Source organism: Callospermophilus lateralis, chromosome 15, assembly GCF_048772815.1.
Source record: "Callospermophilus lateralis isolate mCalLat2 chromosome 15, mCalLat2.hap1, whole genome shotgun sequence".
NCBI lineage: Eukaryota > Metazoa > Chordata > Mammalia > Rodentia > Sciuridae > Callospermophilus > Callospermophilus lateralis.
Window position 1 is genome coordinate 89,212,874 of NC_135319.1, and position 21,907 is coordinate 89,234,780.

The 21,907-nt window shown below is 49.1% G+C and overlaps 2 protein-coding genes across 4 annotated transcripts in view; one reads left to right on the forward strand and one right to left on the reverse strand.

The window, feature by feature from the left end:
• Insyn2a (inhibitory synaptic factor 2A) overlaps positions 1 to 21,462 on the reverse strand; it is a 55,483-nt gene extending 34,021 nt beyond the window's left edge. Inside the window, exons 1-2 of one of the 2 annotated variants that reach the window (XM_077105390.1) lie at positions 21,352 to 21,462; positions 2,330 to 3,500 (exon numbers count right to left, since the gene is read on the reverse strand). In XM_077105390.1, coding sequence (XP_076961505.1) covers positions 2,330 to 3,495 — 1,166 coding nt within the window. In that variant the 5' untranslated portion in view covers positions 3,496 to 3,500; positions 21,352 to 21,462. Of the gene's footprint in view, positions 1 to 2,329; positions 3,501 to 7,897; positions 7,970 to 21,351 lie in introns of those variants that run through there. The other variant, XM_077105389.1, reaches the window with a different exon arrangement.
• Positions 1 to 21,907, forward strand: part of Dock1 (dedicator of cytokinesis 1) — a 447,303-nt gene that overhangs the window by 217,435 nt on the left and 207,961 nt on the right. The window lies entirely within an intron of this gene.

Genomic DNA, 21,907 nt, shown 5'->3' on the forward strand with positions numbered 1-21,907 from the left:
TGCCCAGGTCCTCAGAGGGCTTGCAGCCAGGCATCACGGTGCCACGGTGTGGAGTGAAGGCTTCTCTTGTTGAGGGACACGTTCTCCCTCTGCGCCATCTTGTGCATTTCCCTGGTCAGCACTTTCAGTGTGGCCAGTGTGACCGAGGAACTGAATTTTCAATTGCGATTGATTAATTAGTGTGACTTTGAGTTTCATTAGCAACATGTGCCTGATGGCACCTGAGTTGAAGGTGTGTGCCCAGTATGGGGGATGTGCACTCATCATGCTGGACTCAAATGCAGGCCTCTAAATGATTGTCTTTGACATCACTGGCCAACAAGACCAGCTCTCATGCACTGGCGGACACACACCCATCTAAGGACATCTGCCACTGGGAGGATCCCCTGAGAAGGTCACCCGTATGTCCTCTCCCCACTAAGGAACTGGTTATCAGCCCCTCCAATTACAGGCGAGGAGAAGAGGCACAGGGAGGTAGAGCCCAGGCCAAGTCAGTGGAGCCAGAATCCCACCTGCATGTGTCTTACTCAACCAAACCCCCTCACTGGGCAGAAAGAGTCTCAGAGAAGCTGGAGGATGCTGTTGAATACAATGGTCATAGTATCCTAATAGCATCAGGAAGAACCTAAAATACAGCCCGGTTTCTCTTTGAGAGGGTGTTTGTGGGTGTGCGGCCATCCCAGGTTCCCTGGCACACATCCTGTGAGCATGCACAGCAGCGGACATGCTTGGTCTTATGCCGTTTGGTGGATTATTTTCCCCCGGGCTATGTTGGCTTCCTTCTAATTTGCTGTCTAGCTCAAGTTACTGCCAGTCACATCAGAGTCAGGTTGGGAGTCACTGTCTACGCTTGTAGTTTTTCCCAAGGGAATGGGGTCTATTGGTCAGTGGACCCTGCTGTCACCCTCTGCCTCCCCTGTGTTGTTTTATGATATGTACAGACTCACGTCTAGATGACTGAAGTGGGATGGAAATGGTGACACAAACTCAAGATTAACAAAGGCTTTCTGAAAATTCCATCGTGCGAGATGATCCTAATCTCCTGTTAGATTACATTTGGCTGGCACTTCTTATTGTTTAATAGCAACAACTGCAATTTCCCTGTGTAAATCAGAGGGGATGGCATGAAGCATTCCCTGGTTTTGTGGATAGGCCCCTGCTCTCAGCTGGAGCAGCCAGAAGCCAAGACCAGACCTGCACCAGATCCCTCGCCACTGGAGCGACCCTGCATCCTCAGCTCCTGCCTTGGAATTCCGAGGCTGTTTCTTCTCCTCTGCTTGCAATCCTGTTGAGGAGCTGGTGCCCGGGTGGCAGGCTGCCCTGGTAATGCACTGCCTGGCTGACCTTCTCTGTGCCGGCTGCCAGCTCCTGCAGCCCACAGTGGGAAGGGTGCAGATCACATCAGGCAGCAGAGCTCATCCTCAGTTCCAGCCTCCAGAACACTGGCTGAGCAAGGCGAGGCATGGTCAAGGGCACAGGGAAGGAGCAGGCATGGCAGTCCAAAGGCTGGTGAGGAGCAGCCTGGAACCTGAGGCCACTGACCCAGTGTGTCAGCCTAACACCCTGCCTGGCTTACTGGTGGGTTCCTAACCGAGGACCTCACAACTGGGTCTGTCTTTAGGTAATTTGTTATTAAAGATGCTGCTGCACAATTTCAACTTCAAAAGACCATCACGTCCAGCAGGCTCTTAGAGGTGCTACACAGCGTTGGCCGTGAACTTGGTACTCTTCTTTCTGCAGCCCAACTGGACACACAGGGCACCCATGGGAATGGGCATCCGTCTCCTAATCATATCCTGTTGAAGGAGGGGCACTATTTCTATGTGTGCTCCAGAAAAAGAAAGAAAAGCCTATTGTCTGTTAAATAAAACAGTATATAGTCCTCCTGAATATCAGTGTCAACCCAATTATTTATTATAAGCTTATAAGTCAGACTTTAGTTTTCCCAATACCATCTGAACTTATTTTCTCTTTCATAATATAGTTCCTCAGACGCAAATAGGTTCTTACTCAGATAGTATAGACTGGCATATGTGTTACGCATTATCAAGATCATAAACTTTTAGTCCCAGTAGATCAAAAGGAAAGATGCATCAGTTCATTCAAAATATAGGTTCAGATTGAATTCAAGCCCAGATAGTGAGTATATTCCTGAAGGGGACTGTGCCACCAATCCTGACCCTTTAACACAGTGTGTGTAACCCCTTGTAGCATGGGGCATTAGACTACAGCCCATTCACAGAAATGCTGGCCTTGGTCTCCTAAAGGACTTGGGTTTTGTGGGCTACAGATGGTGCAAAAGGGCATTAGACATGGTGGGCATACGTACCCTTCCCGATGGGCCTCTCCTTTCTCCAGCTCCTGAATGACCCCCAAGAGCACTTTGATGGTCTCCTGGCTGGAGCTGATCAAGTTCTCCATCATCTGAAGCTGTGCCTTGAGGTCCACCACCTCCGTGTGAGGCACGATTTGTTGGCATTCTTCACCCGCCGCCACCGCTGTGGGACTGGGCTGGGTCTCTAGGGGCTGTTCGCTACATTCGGGGGACAGGCACTGCACTGGGGGCGAGCAGGCCAGAGCAGAGTCCGGGGGCGCCTGCAGCCCATTGAGATGTGTGGCTCTCCTCTGCTCCTCATCTGCAGGGCAGAGGGACCACTGGCTGGCGGCAGCAGAGTTTGACAAGCCAGGCTCGGGGGCCCTGGCACTGATGGCAGGTGCGTACACGGTGGCGACCTCTGTTTTAAACACCCTCCCATGGGTGGGCAGAGCGGGCTCCTCAGAGTCTGGGGTCCCCCCATCAGGCTTTGCTCGCCCCTGCAGCTGGTGAGCAGGCTCTTGGGAGGGAGGCCGTGAGGAGTTCTGCAGAGGACCCTCTGGATGGCCGAGCACTCCGGGGTCTCTGCAGGGCTCTGCACAGTTGACCCCCAGAGGCTGATCCAGAGCATTCACGTGCTCATGCGAATGGAAAACCAGGGCTGTGGTCTTGTGAACGCGCCCTGCCATGCATGGCCGGGACTCTTCCATGGGGCCCGCCTCACTCTTCTCCTTAGTGTCTGCTAGAAACCCATTGTTTTGGCTTTTGAAGGGATCTGCGGCTGGGAGGCTTTTGAGGCTCCCTTTCTTGCGGTCCAGAGGGAATGTCTGGTAACACTTTCGCAGGTCTGGCGAGGTCTGCACGCCTGTGCTCTTGGTGACGTTGGGGATAGAGCGGCGTGCGGGCACTGTCATGTATTTGCGATAAGCTGCTCTGCAGGACATGGGCTTGGCCTCCCTCTTCTCTCCTGGCTGCCCGGAGGAGGAGGAGAGCTGCGTGTCCCTCTGCTCACTCTGGGCCTCGCAGATATCCTTAAAGCGCACCTGCAGGGCTTTGTTCCGTTTTTTAATCTGCCGATTGGGATCCAGGGCGTATTTCATCTCCAGGGCCAGGCAGGCAGCCGGCTCCACTTCACTCTCGGGCGTTGTGAGTTGGCATTTGCCGGATTCCTTACTGACCATGGTTCCTGCATTCAGAGACAGCAACAGAGGTGTCACTGGATCAGAAATACACAGGCAAACACCGGCAGCATGGATTTCTAGCCAAAATTACAACTGCCGGCTCCCTAATTATTTTTAAACAGGTGAGGTCAGCCTTTCTGTTAAGAAAAATCCGGCGGGGAGTTGCTGGCAGGCACAGCAAGAGCCGCTTCTCAGATGTTAAAGCCTGCTTGCTTTTCCACGTGGGATACACTTGGCTTTCTTTTGATAGTAATGCATGTTTCCCTGTTAGACCAACCTGTTGTACTACCTTCATCAGGGACCCCAGGATGCTGCCTCGCCCGCCTGCCTTGCACATTCTCCTTCACATGTGTCTCCACTTGTAGGCAGATGGCTCACAAACACGACTTACTGGGCTTTTACTCTTTTTTTTTTTTTGGAGGATGATGTGATTAATCTATTACTGGAATCCAAAAGAACTGCTTTTTTAAGGGCTTCCTGGGATTCCAGGTCCCAAGCAGATACGTGAGGAGGGCCTGCGGTGAAGAACTGAAATTAATAGATCTAGTTGGCTGTGGTGGGTCCCTTTGGGGGCTGGCCATACACCTGCCTGGCAGTGCCATCAAGGACACACTGTGGAGGGAAGGCTGTTTCTCATGGGTTAACACATAAAAGGCATTTGGGTTTCCCGGCTTTGACAAAAGAGAGCAGTAGCAACTCTTTTCTTTGATTCCATGGAGAGTGGTATTTAAAAATACTTAAAAAAAAAAAAGAAATTATTCATTCTAGAATCAAGTTTTGTGTTTTGATCATAGCCTCTGAAAGTGAAAAACAATGGTAGTTGTTTAGTCCTTAAATCCTGAAAGAAAATAAAATCACGAGGCTTTATGTTAATCATGCAAATTCATCCTGGGCTGAATTATTAAATGCAGCTAAAAAGATGCAGGTGGCCGATGAGTCCTCTTGGGGAACACCAGTGGGTGAAATGCCCTCACTTTATTAGGCAGATCTACAGCTGCTTATTGTACGTGGAATAAGTTTCCTGAAGGCTGAACTTAAAGCAAGAAAATACAGTTCAGTGTGTTGTTTGGGGCCCAGGTTTTACTTTTCCACTGTTTTGAGAAGCGAACAGTGAAGCCATGAGGGCCCAGGAGAGGGTCCTGTGCAGAGTGCTGGTGGCTGGGGCCAAGTGTCCCGAGGAGCAAGGTCATGGACACTAGCCAGTGTACTGCACTGCCCAGCCGGGTGTTGACAGACCTCAGGCACTGTCCTGGAGCCTGTGGACCCAGCCCCAGAGACTTGTAGCACCAACTGCCAGAATCTGTGGGCCAGAACCGCCACTGATCTCTGTATGGAAGTCTGTGTCCCTGAAGGTCAATGCCACCCTTGCCATTTCAAGGAGGAAACACGAGTTTTGAGAGCTTAAATTGCTTATTTTGCATCACACAGCAAGAAAGAAGCACAGCTTGGAACAAAGGTCTGATCCACCATACCCACCTCCACTAATTCTAATGGACCCAGGCATCCAAGGAACAGAGGTCCAACACCTCCCCACATCCCTAGTCAGCCTCACAGGCCAGTTCAGGGGAGGAAGAGAGGAAACTTCACAACCCCTGTCTGGGAGTGTGTTATACTCCTGGCCTTCTCTATAGTAGGGTCTTCTGTTAAGCTGACCTCTGCATTTTGGACCAATATGGTCTTGGCACCTTGCAGACCAACAACAGTGCTTACTGAATGAAGGGCTCAGAAAAATCAAGTTCTTCCTACATTATGCCATGAACTAGCTGCTAATCATGTTTGAGGTAACAGGAAGTAATCTCTGCAGCATCTGACTTAGCTCAGGCTAGGGTCCTCAGTTGCTCAGGACTGGCGTGACGGGCCGGGCAGCTTGTCGTTGGAGGCGCTCTCCAGCACCCAGCAAAGTGTTCCCAGCAGCAGCCCTGACTCCAACCCACTCCTTGGAGGCAGCACACCTTCCTCCTGGTGTGACAGCTAGAAATGTCTCTAGGCATTGCCGAATGAGCCTGGGGGGCAAAACCATCCTAGCCGAGACCACTGTTCCAGCCATTTCAGCCCTGAATGTCTCAGGCTCCGGTCCATCATTCCCCCGATGTCCCGAAAGGCAAGGCTTTCAGAGAAAGCAAAAAGGCTTTGGTGCTTTACCAGGTGCTGGGGATATTAGGAGACCTCTGTAACTTGAAACTCCACCAACAGGGCGGTTGTAGAAAGCTGGGGAAGAAAAAGGAACGGTCCAGAGACCCCTCAATAACCCCGTTCCATTCTGCAAAGGCCTAGATTACGCATGGCGGATGGGGCAGGGAAAGGCTGCTCGGGGAGATAATAGGTATCTTTTAGAGGCACTTATTCCTACAGGTTAAAAAGATGCACACAAAATAGCGTGGTTTGGGGTGGAGCATGGAAACTTGGAGGGGGGAGGTGGGTAAAATAAGAAAATGAACTCTCAACCCTGAATCTTATCTCATATTCATCCCTTAACTGCCTTTGTCATCTGGGGGTGTCAGGACGGATTGTGCCATCATTCTGCAGAAGACCTTCATACTAGGGGAAATTTGAAAGAGAGAGCATTTTTACAAGAAGCAATTTACTAGTAATTTTTCAGCCTTTTCCCTGCCACTACTGAAAAATGTGTGTCTGAATAAGTTTGTCCTTCCCTGCTATTCATCATCACCATTTGCCGGGAACTGCACTGAACTAATGTTCTTACATCACGCTGCTGGTTTGGAAAGATATTCTGAATGTTGGACCCAACCATCAAACTCATAAAACAAATCAGAGAAATTAATTGCCAGTGGCAAAACAATAATAATAATAAAAAGAACATTCTAAGCTCTTCTCTGCTTTACAGAGTTGCTAAGTGCATAGACATCATCTCCGTATTAGTAAAAACGATGGTAATACTTAGGACTTGAGCCAGCTTGGTTGGTTGGGAGCCGTAGTGACTGAATGGTGCTGATTGCTCCGATTGGGAAGACAGCTAAGGACCTGTGTGGCTGATCATTTTCGCTGCAGATAGGCTAGGGCTTCCTTTTGATGGCTGGATGACATTTTCTAAAGCTTTAAGATGGAATTATCCTGGACGTTAGGAACTTCTAAGGTGGACTCGTCTTTGCAGGCTCTTTCTTTACAGTGTACTGGGGACTCAGACTTATTGTGGTTATATTAACATGATGGTTTTGTCCTGAAAGAGGAAGGTGACCCCACAGAAGGCTGTCCTGGGGACCAGTGGGACCCTTCCTTCACGATTCCTTCACGCACCCCATCAGCGGGTGAGAAGATCACGTTACCCTGCCGGGCTCATGTGCACATAGGCCACCTACTTCTGTGTCCTCAAGAACTGCCAGCACTGCCGGGCACACCTCACTCTGCGTTTTCTCATTCTGCCCCCTCGGCGGCCTCGAGGGGAGCATCATCCTCACACCGTAGACTGAGGCATAAGATTCTCTTGTAACCTGCTTGGGGCCGCCCAGATAGCAGGCTGCACGCCGAGTCTGTGTGAAGCCCACACACCAGAACCACTATCTTCAAGCAGGGAATCTGTCACCTGAAGTCACCTGTGGCCAACATCAAAAGTGGAAGCTCCTCAAGCAGTGTCCCTGGCCTGTTCCCATGATGCACCTGTTAGGCAAGGTGACCCCAGGAACACACCTAGCCCAGAGCACAGACTGAGGGAGGGTTGCCCTTTAAGTTTGGAGTGAGCATGAAACCCATGTGGGACTTGGAACAATGGCTTGCCTTGGCAGGGTCACCCCTAGAGCCCTCTGGTCCTTGGAGTTAATCTCTTGGCTCTATAGCAGTAGGATTCAGAGTTTATTTTTCCTAAGGAAATCGAGGTTCAGAATTCACTGGACTATGCATATTGAGGTGAACATGGCCTGTCATGGTGGAGCCCGTCAGGCTCAGGGAGCACTAGGAAGTGAGGAGCTGTTTAGAATATACGTGTCTTAATTACTCTCAAATTAAATTTCATAATCAAATGTGAGTTGTAAATATATAAACCCTGTATTTTTAGATTAGTGATGGAGAGTCATCTTTGCATGCTGCTTAAATTCATAGCTTATATAAAAATGTTCATCCCAAGTTAAAGCAGTGAAAAATGGAAGCAACTAAATGCCTAACAATAGGTAAACAGTTAAGTAAATTATGGCGTACATTCGCTCTGCGCAGCCATTAAAATGATAATTATAGAGATTATTTAGTGTCATAGAAAACCACTTTTGAAATAATGTTTAGGTACAAGAAAGTAATCTACCAAATTTTACCAGGAAAAAAAAAAAAACACCAGAACATTGCAATGATATTAAGATATATATTTGTGTATGTTTTCCAATCCTGGGGGTGCAGAGGAAGGCTCAGTGTGGTTGCCGTAGTTTGCCAATTAAAGCCCGGCAGAGGCTGTGCTCACCTGTAAGCAGGTCTCTGCAAGCAAGGACACTTGTGTCTGAATGAGAAAAACCCAGAAGTGATTAGATTTGGGTGCAAGCAGTCTCCAAAGGTTACCTTTCATTGTTTTGAGGAAGCCCTGAAAAGGGAAAAAAAGGAATCTTAAAATAGTGTGTGCACACACGTGTGTGTACCTATGTCATACACATGTGCAGGTGACTGAGAGAGTATTTAGCAGAAGGTATGTTGGTTTTCAAGAGAAATTACTCAAAGGAAGGGATCTGCAATTGATTTTTTAGTTAGAAATAGGATGGACTTGACCTGTCTGTCATCTGCACGTCTAATCTGCAGAAGTCGGGAGGGGGGGTGGGTCACAGGGAGGCCCTCCCGGGAGGATGTCTTTTCTTCCCATGTCTGCATCGACTCACAGCATTCCACTCCTAGGTAAGGCCAGGAGGAAGCCCAGGGCCTCTGATATAGCCCCAAAGCTTAGCAAGTGGTCGGATGAGCGTCACCAGGAGCTGTGTGAAATTATTGGTTTTCCAAGTGGCTTCCCCACTATTGCGACACCTCAGAGCTGGAGTTAAAGGATAACTGGGCCAGCATTTCAGTCCACATGCTGAGGGCATGCCTGAGAGTCTCGAGTCGTGAGAACGGCTGTGCTGTTCTGGAAATCACAGCTCCCAGTGTGGAAGGTCTTGTCGCTCAGTGAACTTGCGCTGTGAAGGGACTGATGCAGAGACCTGTTTTCTAGGCACCAGTTGACTCTTCAGAAGTGGGAGTTGTTTTTCCTTGAGGCAACACTACCTGCTGTAGATTCTGGACTGTGCCTTGGAGAGATTCATGATCCAGCTTAATTTCCTTCAATACACTCAAAGGATATTTTCCAGACATTTGTTCTCTCTTCAGAGGTTGCTGATTCAGAGCACTGAACAGGGGTAACTGAATGAATTCAGTGTCTTCCTGAGATTGAGCATGGAGGGAGCTCTAGCTGCAGAGCTGCGGCCATCAGAGGACTCGCATGGAAGCCGTGCCCTGTTCTCTAGATGTGTGGAGTACTGTGGTGAAACCCTGGTATTTTAGAACTGATGACCATCCAGTCTGAAGTTGGGAAGAGGGAAATTCCTGGAGCTCAAAGCAGGATTTCAGGCAGAAGAGAAACCATCGTAGGTGCTGCCTGTTCATTCTTGTCTCTGATTTAAGAACACACATTTAACCAGCAAAATCCTAGCATCAGTTATGTCAGCCACCTGTGTAAAAACCCCCATGGCCACAGAGGGGTACACCAGCCTGCCCCTGAGAGTGGAACCCATCTGCCAAGGACGGATGCTTTGGATTTGGATGGAGGTTTAGAAGGACCAGAAAATGGCTGTCTTCAATGCAGCAGACTTCCCTCTTCATTTATGTCTCACTATTTACTTAGTTCTTTGAGCTCCAGCTTATACTGACGTTAACCTTTGCTCATCCACTGTCCAAACGGAATCTAAATTACTGGAAATGAATTAGCAAAATTTTATGATGTTGGTGAAAATCCACTGGAAAAAAAAATGCCTCCTCCAAATGAGACATTACATCAATGTAAAAAATTAACCTTATCTGCAGCGGTTAGCTTTGCTAATAATGTCCAAAAAGAGTTCAGTAAATCTGATTCCAACAACTCATCCAAATCACCCATAAGGATGTAAAAGGAACTGACTTTCCATCTCCTCTGGCCTCCCCCATCAGCCTGACAGTCACCGAGACGGTGAGGTTCAGGACTGTAGTTCTCAGTGAGCTGAGAGGTACACTTAGATTACCATCATAAGTGTCCTGTTTGCCCCCATTCCCTGGATGGTCATTTGGGGTCCAGAAGAGGTTTGGGTTAGCAAGAGTTGATAGGACACAAAGAGGTGGCCTCTCTATCTTAGACTGTATGGAATTCTCACTCCCATGAAATCAGGCAGACAATCCTGCAGTGGACTTTGCCTTGCTATTGACTGTTCTGAGTCCACAAACACACACTCATGTATGTATGTATGCTTATATGTATGTATACACACATATATACATCATTACTAAATGTCATGTTTTGATTCATGATATAGCTGAAACTAAAATTAGAAGTAATTTTTTTTTGGGGGGGGGGCGTTAAAAATGACTTATGTTAAAGAAGGATGGCTTTCCTGCGGCTTCTCAGTTTGACCTTAGGACACCATATTGGAACACCCAGGGCAGGATTTCTGCTTGCAAGTTGGTTGAAATCATTACGAGTTCAAGATGCAATCTCTCTTTCTGGCAAGGCCATGCCAGTGTCTCCCTATTCCTTCAGAAGGATCCCTGCCCACTGTTATTTTTCTTGGTTTGACCAATTCTTTGTGTAGCTCTGGGTTTACTGCAGAGACAGCTCAGCCAAGAAGAAAGAGCCATGAGCAACTCTTGGAATAGGGTTCTATTTATAAGCCAATAGCTGAATGAGGAGAAGACATCCTGCCCCTGGAGACCATGTGCACAATCCTGACCAGGATGTTGGGAGCTGTTGGTGGTGGTCTGTGTGGAAGGACCGTCTGGTTTGAATTCTTGAGGTTTCCTCTTGATTCATGGGCTACAAATGATGCGGGGATGATTTAATCTAGAATTGAACAAAAGAACATGAATTCAGAGCCACCTGAAGTGAGAGACCTTTTCCCCTTCTGTTGGAGCTGATGGGCAGTGAAGGAGACCCCAGGAATGGGTCATCATCCTGAAGGAGGGATGCGGTCAGGCTAGATAGTGTGCACAGTGAATTCCTCGAGATGTGGAAGCAGGGACTGTTCTGAGCAGAGTGACCCATCATGCCTAGTTGCAGGTACACGTGGGGTGAAGTTCTGATGTTCAGAATGTACAAGGTCATTGTTGGGGTGGGGAGGAGAGAAAGTAAGCAAAACAGGGTGTGGATGTTGTATACTTTAGACAATGACAACCAAAGAGTTGTCACGGTTTATTACTGAAAATGAATTCCACCCCTCATCCGGCGCGGTGGCACCTTCTGTTCTTCCAGGTCTGGCTCTTTAACTCTTTCCTAGACCAACAGCAGTTGGGGCTCATCTGTGCATAACAACCATCAGCCATTTTTTGAAAACAGGCCATCACACGTTTCCTTCGCGGCGCCCACTCTGGCGTCTTGAAAGTTTTGTCCCCTTGCTCGGGAAAACCCAAGTGGCGTCTCTGGCCGCCAGAAGAGGAGGCTGTGGTCTTCCTGGGAGATGGTCACACAGCATGATGGCCTAAGAGCCGAGAGTGGTCAGTACTCTACCCAGAAGCACACCGTCCTCTGCTGAGCTAGGTGCTCAGGGTTAAAGGCAGGACGGGCCTGGGATCGAGACACATCCCGACTTGTAAGAGTGGGGTCTTTCAGGACCTTGATTCTGAGGATGCCCTCATGGCTGCTGCCGACCGTTGGTTAACCGTTCCTGGTTTAATTCCCCAAATCCACTCACCGCCCACACCCCATTGATTTTTTTTTCTTTCCTGTTGCTTCTTCTATTGATTTCATCCTTTGTCTTCACACTTTTCCCACCCTGGTCCCAACCTTCTTGCCTCTCCTGCCCCTGCCCTGCATCTGCCGTCCTGCCTGTCCAGCCTCGGGGCCCCACACCTGTCCTCTCTGCAGAGCCCCATTTGGCAGAACTTCCAAGAAGGGAGCCGGTCTTCAGTCTCCTGCTCTTCCCTGCTGGTGTCTCTAGACCTCTCAGCACAACTCAGTCATGCTCCATCTGCTGAAGGGACACAGTCCCTCCCAGGGACTCCAGAACATGCCAGGCTCATCCCCACGCAGCGTCCCCTCTTCTGCTGGCTCGCTTTCCAGGGCTGTGCCTGACTTCGGCGCCCATGGACAGCCTCTCTGATGGTTCAGAGGTAGTCTGGCCTCCGCCAGCTTCTGCAGTCCTCTTCTGCTCCTTCAGGTCCTCAGTGAATAGCACTTGAGTGTGTCAACTGACGCCAGCCCCTGCTGGGTACCCCGAGGAAGAAGAGACGCAGTGCTCCTCTGTGGCCCCGCGGGGAGAGGCTCATGTGTGGAGGAATCAGCCGCTGGGCTCTGGAGGCCTGGAGCTGTAGCTGATGGTGCTCCTGGGAGGGAGGGCTGCCTCCCCGGGGAGGCGCTCGGCAGCAGGCCCGAAGGACATGCCAGTTTGCCTTGCTGCCTGCCAGTTCTCTCTCCTGAATGCTGACATGAGTGCCGTGAGGACAAGGTCCCTGCAAGCACCTGTCTCCCCTGTGCCCAGCCATCCTTCAGCCCTTGCTTGTTGATTTAAGCGTGTGGTCTGCGTGGCTGTGTCAAGAAGGCTCCCGGGGCGGGGCTGGGGCTCAGCCGTAGAGTGCTCGCTCCGCACATGCGAGACCATGGGTTCTATCTTCAGCTCCACGTAAAAATAAATAACTGAAATAAAGATTTCGTGTCCAACTACAACTAAAAAGAAAAAAAATTAAAAAAAAGAAGGCTCCCAATGGGTGTGCCGTATTAGTGGTCTCTGAGGGTCCTTTCTACCTTGCCTGGAGGCCCAGGGGAGAAGGAACATGGCTGTATTCTGAAACACGGGGAGGAAGAAGAAAGGAGAATGATAAAGTTTCATTAGGTTTTAGGTAAATTTATATGTAGAGACTTTTAACTTCTGAATCTTGGCCCAAATTATCTGGAGTTAGGTTTTTGTATGGATTTGCTTGTGTGCTGACTGACAGAAGAAGAATCGATGCCACACAAGCTCTCAAACGTGAGTAGGTGGCCCAGAAACGTGTTTCATGTTTTGTCACGAAGCACGTCAGGGTTTTGTTGTGGGAAATGCGACTTGCTAGGCATTATCTGGAGATTTGTTCTTATGTTATCTGACTTCCTTCTTGGGAACAGGATGTGGCAGTGATAAAATAAATTATGAATTTAATTCAGGCACCTCAATCGCTTGGAATAAGCAGACATTTTAGAGTGTGGCACCTTTCCACACTCCGCAGCCGGGGAGGACGAGGCGCTGACCTTCACAGGAGAAGGAAGCAGTTCAGGGCCAGCGCACCCCAGCAGTCCAGGGGCTTCAGAGGCGCAGGGAGGTTTGAACGAAAGAACTTCCGTTTTGCATAGTTTGAATTGAGAACAGCAAATGTATAATTATAACCAGTAAGTGAAATCAATACTTAGAAATATAACTCCGTGCTACTCTTGTCCATGAAGATTAATGTGGACAGGAAGTGACAGCGAAAGGGGACACAGAGAAAGAGAATGGGAGGGGAAAGTGGGTCCAGAGACACACACAGGCGGACAGCCAGACAGCGCACATGGACAGGAGAGGAAGGGGAGACTCGGGAGCCAGTGCAGCCAAACTGGTGCATCCCGCTCGCTGTGCCCGCCAGGAAGGCCAGTAGAGTTTTGATGGCCTTGAACCACAGCCATCAGCCTCCTGGCTGCTCTTCACAGGAGTTGCAGCAACCTTCTCTGCTCCTGTCCAGAATGGAACTTGGACTTGATCCTGGGGCAGATCAGACCCAAGGCGAGGGCGGCCATCTGAGGGCAGGAAGCACCCAGCACACAGGGAGCTCCAGTGTCAACTGAAGGAAGGGTCCAGGTTCCCATTCTGTGCTGGCCCCAGCTCTCACCCCTGCAGCGTCTCCCGATCAGAGGCCCTGTTCTTCCCCCAGATTATGGGAAAGGGAGCCTGAGAACCAGAGTGGGAGACTGTGGCTCCTGAACAGAAGTCCACCTGCTAGAGAGTAAGAGGATCTGTGAAACACTCTCTGCAGACTTCAGAATCCTAACAGGATTTTAATAAAATGAAAGCATAGATCTTCCCCAAACCTCCAATGCCCCTTCTGTGCTTTGGCCTTCGTGAAGCCAAGGGAAGAAGTGGAAGCGGGGGTCTCTTTGCGTGCATGTGTTTAAAGAGAGCAGTTCCTGCTTGCGGGAGAGGAAGGTCTGGAGGGTGGCTGTCCTCCACAGAAGGAGGGACATTGGCATCTGTCTTAAGGGCTTTGTCCCAGCCCTGCTCTCTGGAATGCCACACTTGGAGGCCAGGGAACAAATCCATTAAAAGGTAAGAAATAAACAGCGTTAGTTCCCTCCTTACCCAGGTCAGTCAGAATTTCTGGGGGATGAAGAATGAGTAGCAGTATATATTTTTTTTAACTTCTCAAGTAATTTTAATAACACATTCACACAAAAAAATTACAAGTCTACACATTTTTCCTTCCACAACCCCCCCTTTTTTTTTTTCCTATTTCCTGCCATATTCCCAAAGCTTAAAGTAACACATTGCCCATAAAAGGTACCTAGAAATAGTGACCAAAAGACCCAGTGAATGTCCTAGGCGGGCAGGGAGTGCTGGCTCCTTCCATATTTTTTCTGGAGTGGATCTGGAGCTGGGTCCGGTGTTGTGGCCAATGCCAGCAGACCCTGTGCAGGGGCTGCAGTTTGTGCTTTCTGTGGCCTTGTTGGCCCTGACTTGTGCCTCAGCAGTCAAGTGGACGCACAGTGCAGAAGAGTAAAACTAGTGACCAGTCACTGTTACAGCTTAAAGTTCAGGTCTCTCTCCATGTGAACTGATTCCTCAATGGCATAGTCCAAGAGAACTCACTGGGCAGGTCTAGAGCATGAACAGGGCATGCCACACCTTTGCAGGGTGGTAGTGTTGTGTTTCTGGTTGAAAACGTGTAATGTCTAGCTTCTGTCCCTTTCCAGGAATTCCGTGGGTGGGATAGGCCTTCTCAAGCACTGTGCTCGCGTCTCACTGAATGTCTTCCTTTGGGCTTTATAAACTGGTAAGGGGGTGCTCAAGGTCACCCACTGAGCATGCTGTCACTGGAGGCTGATTCCTTGGCCTGGTCATTGCTGGCTGCAGTCCTCAGGAACTGCAGTTGACAGACCAGCTGCTTGGTTTTGAATTGGGGTCCTTCCAGAATCCTGAGCAAGTGACACAGCTTGGGAGAGTAAAGCTGAGAGTAAGAGGCAGTACTCAGGGTGTCCACTCTTGGGATGGTGCCCTTCTTCACTGCCCACGTGCTCAGACATCTCATTTTGCACACACCCTTGGCGGAAAAAATGACCATGTTAATAGAGCTGGGGAAACCGAGGCAAGAACAGTCAGGCTTCCTGGCCAAGGACACAGGGCAAGTGGCAGGTGGAGCGGGGGTGCAGCCAGGGACACAGGAGAGGCAGCACTCGGTGGAGTAAATACAAATAGCAGGACCAAAGCAAGGAGGGTGTGACTGCCGCAGCAAAGCCACCAAGCTGACAGCTCCCATCACACACACACAATGAATCCTTGAGAAGACGGCTGCCATCAGGCCCTCAAATGGCCCAAGAAATGGAATGGAAAATTCAGCTTCAGAAACTGATTCTTTTCCATATGTCTTTAATTTCAAACTGTCTGCATTTACACGTGGGCTATATCAGGAGCTCCTTTTGGCACCGAATCCAGCCCATGATGGGAGCTATGGGATTTTCAAGTCCACAATTAACTGGACATTAGCCATTAGTGCCCAGTGGTTTCAACAAGGAAAATGGGAAAATCTGTATGCACCACACTAGTATCGATTTAAAAAGAAGAAGGAAAAAAAAAAAAAAGAGTGGCAAATTGATGGGTTTAGCACAGAGATCAATGGAATTGATGTCACAATGTCAAACTGAGATGGGAGGTCAAGGCTGAGAGGCAGGTATCCAGGTGTCTCCAGGTGGCCCAGTGAACTCTCCAGGTTTTTGGTAGAGCTCTAGCAAAAATGCCTTTCCAACCAATCTGCCAGCGTCTTCCCCTCTGATCAGGGCAGTATTTTCCCACCTCTCTGTTCGTTTCTTTTAATCTGACACCGAGTCACTAAATTCAGACATTCTTTTTTTAAAAGCTCAGCTTCTACCCACGTGAATTTTTACCAAGAGAAATTCCTGTGGTTGTTTGGTGATAGAAAACCCAGTTCTTGGGTACTTTTTTCCTTTTCTAGATACTGCATGGCCAGATGTAAGGCCTGATTCTCCATCTCCATTACCACCTCCTCCTGATCCTTCCTGCTTATTCCTACTACAAAAGAAAAAAAAAAAAAGTAGAACTTGAAATGAATAGAACAATTATTTCCCATTCAGGATTCCCTGAATTCGTAGCAAAATCACTGACTAGGTTTACTGTTAATAGCCTCATTAAATATTTATAAAGCACCTGTTACTAGATAGTGTTATGCTTTGTCCTTTAAGAAGTTCATTGTGTTGAGAATCCCTTGGTCCATTTTTCCCCTAATGGAAAGCATTCCTCACAGAAGTTCTAGGGAATAAGAGACAATGAGGAACTTATTTTTTAAGATACCATTTCCAGTCAAAAACTCCATATAAAAATTTGTAATAATCAACAGTGTGTTTCCCCCTGCTGGCTCCCGGACTTCACAATCACCTACCCGCTTCCTGGCCTTATTCGGGATCTTTAATCCCTTCACCCATGTGTCACATCACAAAGCTTTGCCCATGAGATCCGTCTCTCATGCTGTCCCCTTATACTCGTCCCTCACCATCCGTCTCCTTTGGCCCTAGTCAGTCCCATCTGTGACACCTTTGCAGCCAGCCTCCCGTCCCTTTTCTCTGGTTCGTCTCCAGAGAGCAGGACAATCTTCTGATGCTGTACGTTCCTGTGCAAAACAGTCAATGAACAGAGGCCTCTCTTTGTCCTGCTGGTTCTCCTCAAATTGGTTTCAACCTATTTCCCCCCGCCCTCCAAAGCCAAAACCCATGCCCAAAGCCACCTGTCACCCTTCCTTGTAAATCTCCTGCTCTGATCACCACAGCTGGCTCAAGCCCCAGGACAGCTGTGTGCCTGGCCCAGGTCAACCTTCACCCTCCACGTCAGTCAGGGTGACACTCTCCTTGCAGCTGCCATTCCTGCCTCTCCCTCGGGGACTCTTCAGCGGTTTGCCACCTCCTGTCCTCCTCGTGGACCTGTACTTCCTGAGGACCTCTCTTTCAACCTTGAAGCACTGAGGCCACTGCTGCCAGGCCTCAGTTCAGTCCAGTAAATGCAAAGTCCTTTCCGAATAGAGCCCCTGCACATCAATCCCCCTTCTCTAGGCATACCCCATTTTAAGAGTCCGATTTTATAGTTTCACTACATTCCCAAGGATGCCAACGTCATTTATTTAAACAAATAAGCAGATTTTGTGAAGCAAAATTCAAGTATGAGATGCCTGGACTCTAACCACCAAGAACACATGGAAAAAAAGATTTTTTTAAAAGGACAAGTGACCAATATAGGACTTTTTCTTGAGAAGGAGGGTGTAGCACATCACCAATGGAATGACCGAGTAGCTCCGAGGTTGTTGAGTGTCACTAAGGTTTGCCGTGGGTCGGGTGTTCTTGATGGGGTCCCTCCACAGAGCAGCTGACAGGAGGTCGGCTCTCTATCTAGCCTGCCCTGCTTCTCTTTCTCTCTAGAGCTCAGAAGTAGAGAGAAAGCAAAGTTTATTTGCAAATCTGCTTGTAATATTTTCAACATTCCATAGCCTCCTTCTCATGTCCCTTATATGCTATAGTTTACTGCATTTCATTTTATGCCCAAGGCTAGATTATTAAGGATTGAATTGGAATTTTCCATTGTGACTGCAACATGAACTTCAGCCCTCATTTTGACGTGCTGTTAGGATTTTTTTTTTTTAAATAAGTTTCTTCACCACTCTACTGGGTGAAATCCTGTAACTGATGTGCGTATACACAGTGCAACAATGGATGTCTCTCTGGTCTCTTCTTCTCAGACTTCCTAACATCAGGATGTGGTAAAGAAGCAAGTCTATGGACATACAATAGACCGAATTACCAGTACTGTACTCCATAAAAGCAATATTTACAAATAATGACTTTGGAAAGAGTTCTTTCCAAATCCCTGGGAACATGGCATTAGCCATGAGATTTACAGAGTAATTTAGAGATATAATTCCTTCTTGTCCCTAATATCTGCTTTTCTATATTTGAGCTCAGTTCTCTCGGTACCAGTAGAGTTGGGAATATGTACTCAGCATAAAGCCAGGTTAGAATGTTTCTTTTACTTAGATACTGGATTGTAACTTGATGATGTCTTTGTATCATAGTCCTTCACCTCACTCATGGTTTGAAAAAGTGTGAGGTGCATATTGACTCAAATTCATACTGAATGTCTTCATGTGTTAGAGTAGAGGGGTCTCTGGAAGAGACTGTCTCAGGACCCAGAGATTAAGTTAGGCTGTTTCTTACTCTGAGAGGCAAGGTTCTTGTCCTGGAGATACCTTAGTATCTTTCGGATCAAAAATGGACACATTTTAAGTCATGGTCCAAAGGTTCAAAGTACCCCTTGTGTGGCCTGTTGCTTAGCACAGATGTCCAAATGACTTGTTTCTATGAAGTCTCTCAGGACCCCTACCACTGGTTCCAAATCTGTATTCTGTCCTTAAAACATAAGATAGATTTTTTTTAAAATAAATGAATTAAAAGTTGTGAAGTTTCACTACATTTATGTTAAGATTAGATCAAGGTTAGATTTAGATCAAGACTTCCCTGAATGTTTGTATGGGAACTTCATGGAAATGCACATGTTGCCATGTAATATCAATCATATTAAATTGTGCTTTAAAATATTGAAGTCACTCCATAATGTTATGAAATATTAAAATTAAATATGTCAGGAGACTAGAAAGGGTCTGCTTCATAAATTATGTCAGCTAACTTCTGGTTGGGGAATGTAGGTCTTGGTGGAATTATGGTGGGTGTTTCAAGTAGCAAAGCTCATTTCCTATAGGGAGCCCTTCTGACCTCCCATTCCCAGGACTACTGAGCTTTGCCCAAATGACATGGCGAGTGCATCCTTGATGTGCTCTGGTGTCTGGGGGTTGGCCCGTGGTCTGAGAATAAAGATCCCTGGTGGGCAGGTCATTTCCCTTCTGTGTGGATGCCTGTCCACAGACGGCTGCCTTGTGATGTGGCTGTGACCACCTCTGTGTCGTCATTCTCTGAGAAGCAGTCTGGCCCCGACATAAGTAATCTGCTTCTCATACAGGAGAGTCCCGTCGTATCTCCAAATGCAAGAACTATGGGTTGGAGCAAACAAGAGAATACAAATGTCTAGTTACGAGAATGAGTGTGTCCAGCCGCGCTCCTCTGCGGCTGACTCTGATTTCTGAGCTTCATTTTTATTTGCTGCTTGTTTCCATGTGTAGGAGTCTTCCTTGTAGAGGGATGCCTTTCACGTACAAGTCTTTCATTTATTTACTTATTATTTATTTTAAATTTCTTCCTACAGAGAGAGGAACAAAAGACAGGAAAATCCCTGTTCTGCTGTGGGGGGAAACAATCATGGCAAAACAGAGGAACACCCCCCCCCACACACACACACACACAAGTCAACCAAGTAATGGAGTCTCCAGCCTTCTATAGGGCTTTTGAAAGCTCCTTGAGCAAACACGGAGCTTTCCAGCTTTTGCCTTGTATACTGTTTCTTGACCAGTAGTTCTGTTTTTCAACAGGATAATGAAACTGATTGATGTAAAAGCTCAGTCTTAATCACAATAATGAAACAGAAAGTCGTGGCAACTGTAATAAGTTTAAAGGCATATTCTGCTTTTCAAGGGCATTCTGTTTTTTAGTAGAGCTCTTCCATTAGCTAAAGAAATTAAACTGAATCATTCCATCTTTTTTAAGGAATATTGAATTTAGTCAAGAAGAAAACAAAACTCTGTAGCTAACCTAATTTATGCAAAATCATGCAATTAGTGATGGCTGCGCTAGAATTTTTTTTCCCCAAAATGTGCCTCTGATAAAACCCATCGTGAGGAGCAGTGCCATCTAATGTAAGTAGTAAACATGGAGAGTAAATTATTAATATCTGGTGAAGCATGCAGATGGCAAGACTTCCATTTCTTCTTTTGAGTGGCTCGTGTGTGTCTACTCATCATTCTTGCAAAAAAAAAATGCAAAGATAAATATGAACTTTGAAAAGTAACATTCAACAGGATATGAATGTAATAAATAGCACAATGTGAAAAGTGAAACCTCACTTTACGCCTCTGCAGAGTGAAACGTGGTTACTTTCTGTTCAATCTGAGTGTAAGCTAAATAAGGTCAGACTATTTTCATATGTGCACTACTGACCAGGGATGGCCATGTCTTGTGATTTGAGTGGTATTTTTTAATCAAGTCCCCTGTGTTGTAACCTTGACAGTCCTGCCACTGGGATATGGAAAGGTAATCCCCCAGCAAGTCCTTGTCCAGGGGAAAACCTCTAAGCTGCTGACCTCGACCCTCTGCTGGCCTGAGCTGAGATCTGAAGTGATCACTTGGTCCCTGGCCAAGGCAGGGCTAGCCCAAAGTTCCTTCCCACTCTTGCCAGTTTCACCTAAGGATGCTTGGGAAGAATTTCAGTGCCAGGCAGACAAGGTCAAATTGAACTGCTTTGCTGCTGCTTCTGGCTCAGCCCCCCAGGCCAGACCTGCAGCCCGAGAGGGAAATGGACTGAGTCCTGTTCTGAGGATGAGCAAAAGGCACCCATTTTCTCGCTTATTTACTCCAGGAGTGCCCCTCCTCCCCCACTCTTGGCCTCCCTTGATCACTGACTCAATCTCCCTGTGGCATATTTTGGGTAGTAGAATGTTGAGGTCACAGGAGAGGTTTTTTTTTTTTTTTTTTTTTTTTTTTTTTTTTTTTAATCAGAGCAGTGGAGATACCAGCCAGGAACCCTGAGCATGAACCAGCAAGATGCAGACTCTTGCTCTTGACTTTGGGCTCCAGGCATGGCCCGGGCCTCTGGCTGGCCCGCGGGCTGCCTCCTCCCTCCTGCTTAGCGCCGGCTCAGAGCCCGCTTGCTAGCTAGCTCACTCAACCTGCAGCGTTGGTTGGGTTCCCACGCCTGTGCCGGTCAGACTCTGGATGTCAGGCATCCGAAAGCCCCGCGGGCGCAGACCCCAGCCCTGCAGCCCCGGGAAGGTGCCAACCCAAGCGAGTCAGCGAGCAGAGGAGACGGGCATTTCACGTGGGTATCTGCCTTTGCTCCTGCTCGCGCCTCCTCAGTGGCCGGCGCCAGGCCCCTGGGCTCCCACTTATCCCCCCGAAGTTAATCAGCAGTACTTGCTAGTTCGCTTTACTTTGGAAAATACTTAAAAGCCTCCAAACATTACGGGGAAACGGCCGCCCCCAGTACCCCCAGTTGTGCCTGGCTGGGGCTGTCGGGCGCTCACGAGGCTGTGGCGTTGTCTAGAACCGACCTCACAGACACGCAGCCCCGCTCCTCCCTGGCGGTCGCCAAAGTTGCCAGACGCCCCCCAGTCGTGCCAGCTGCAGTTGCATAACCTCGCCCCCTGCCCCCGCCCCCGCCCGACGCCTGCTCTGCTCCCGGCTGAATCGGCGTATCTTGGCCCCAGCGAAGCCGGTTTGGGGGCGAGAAGATGCGCCCGAGCGGGGTCTGCGCCTGTCCCAGCGGCGCTTTGCCCGTGGCCAAGTGCAGCGGGCGCCGGGTGCAGGAGGAGGGCACGCGGGGTTCCGCTTACCTTCCGCTGCTTACAGATAAGTCGAGGTCGGTGCAGCGCCTGGATCGGGCATGTCTCGCCGCGGACCCTGGCAAGCCTGGCGCGACACGGAGCACTCCGGGCAGGGCATCCGCGGCAAGGCTCGCCGGGCTCGCGCGAAGAAAGGCTCGGCTCCCGGGACCTGGCCGGCTGCGCGCCTGCCGCCCGCCCCCTCCACTGCCGCCGGCCCGGCCCGCCCGGCCCGGCCGGCCCCCGCGCCGCAGCTCGCGTCCCTCTGGCCCCGCTCAGCGACGCGCGCGGGGAGGCAGCGGCTCGGCCGGCTCCGGGGACGCCCGCGCGCTCGCTCGCTCGCGGCGCGGCGGAGCCAGCCACAGCCACCCGGCTCCGTGCTCCTCCGATGTCCTCATTTACTGCAATTGTCTTCGGCGAGATCTCGAGCCGGGGCCGGGAGGCGGGGGCGGAGAGGGGGAGGGAGCAGGAGGGAAGTCCTTGCAGCCGCTCCCCGGTCCCAGCTACTCCGCTGAGCCCGGCGGCCGGAGGAGAGGGCGTCCTGAGCCACGCGCCAGCCGCCTGTGCG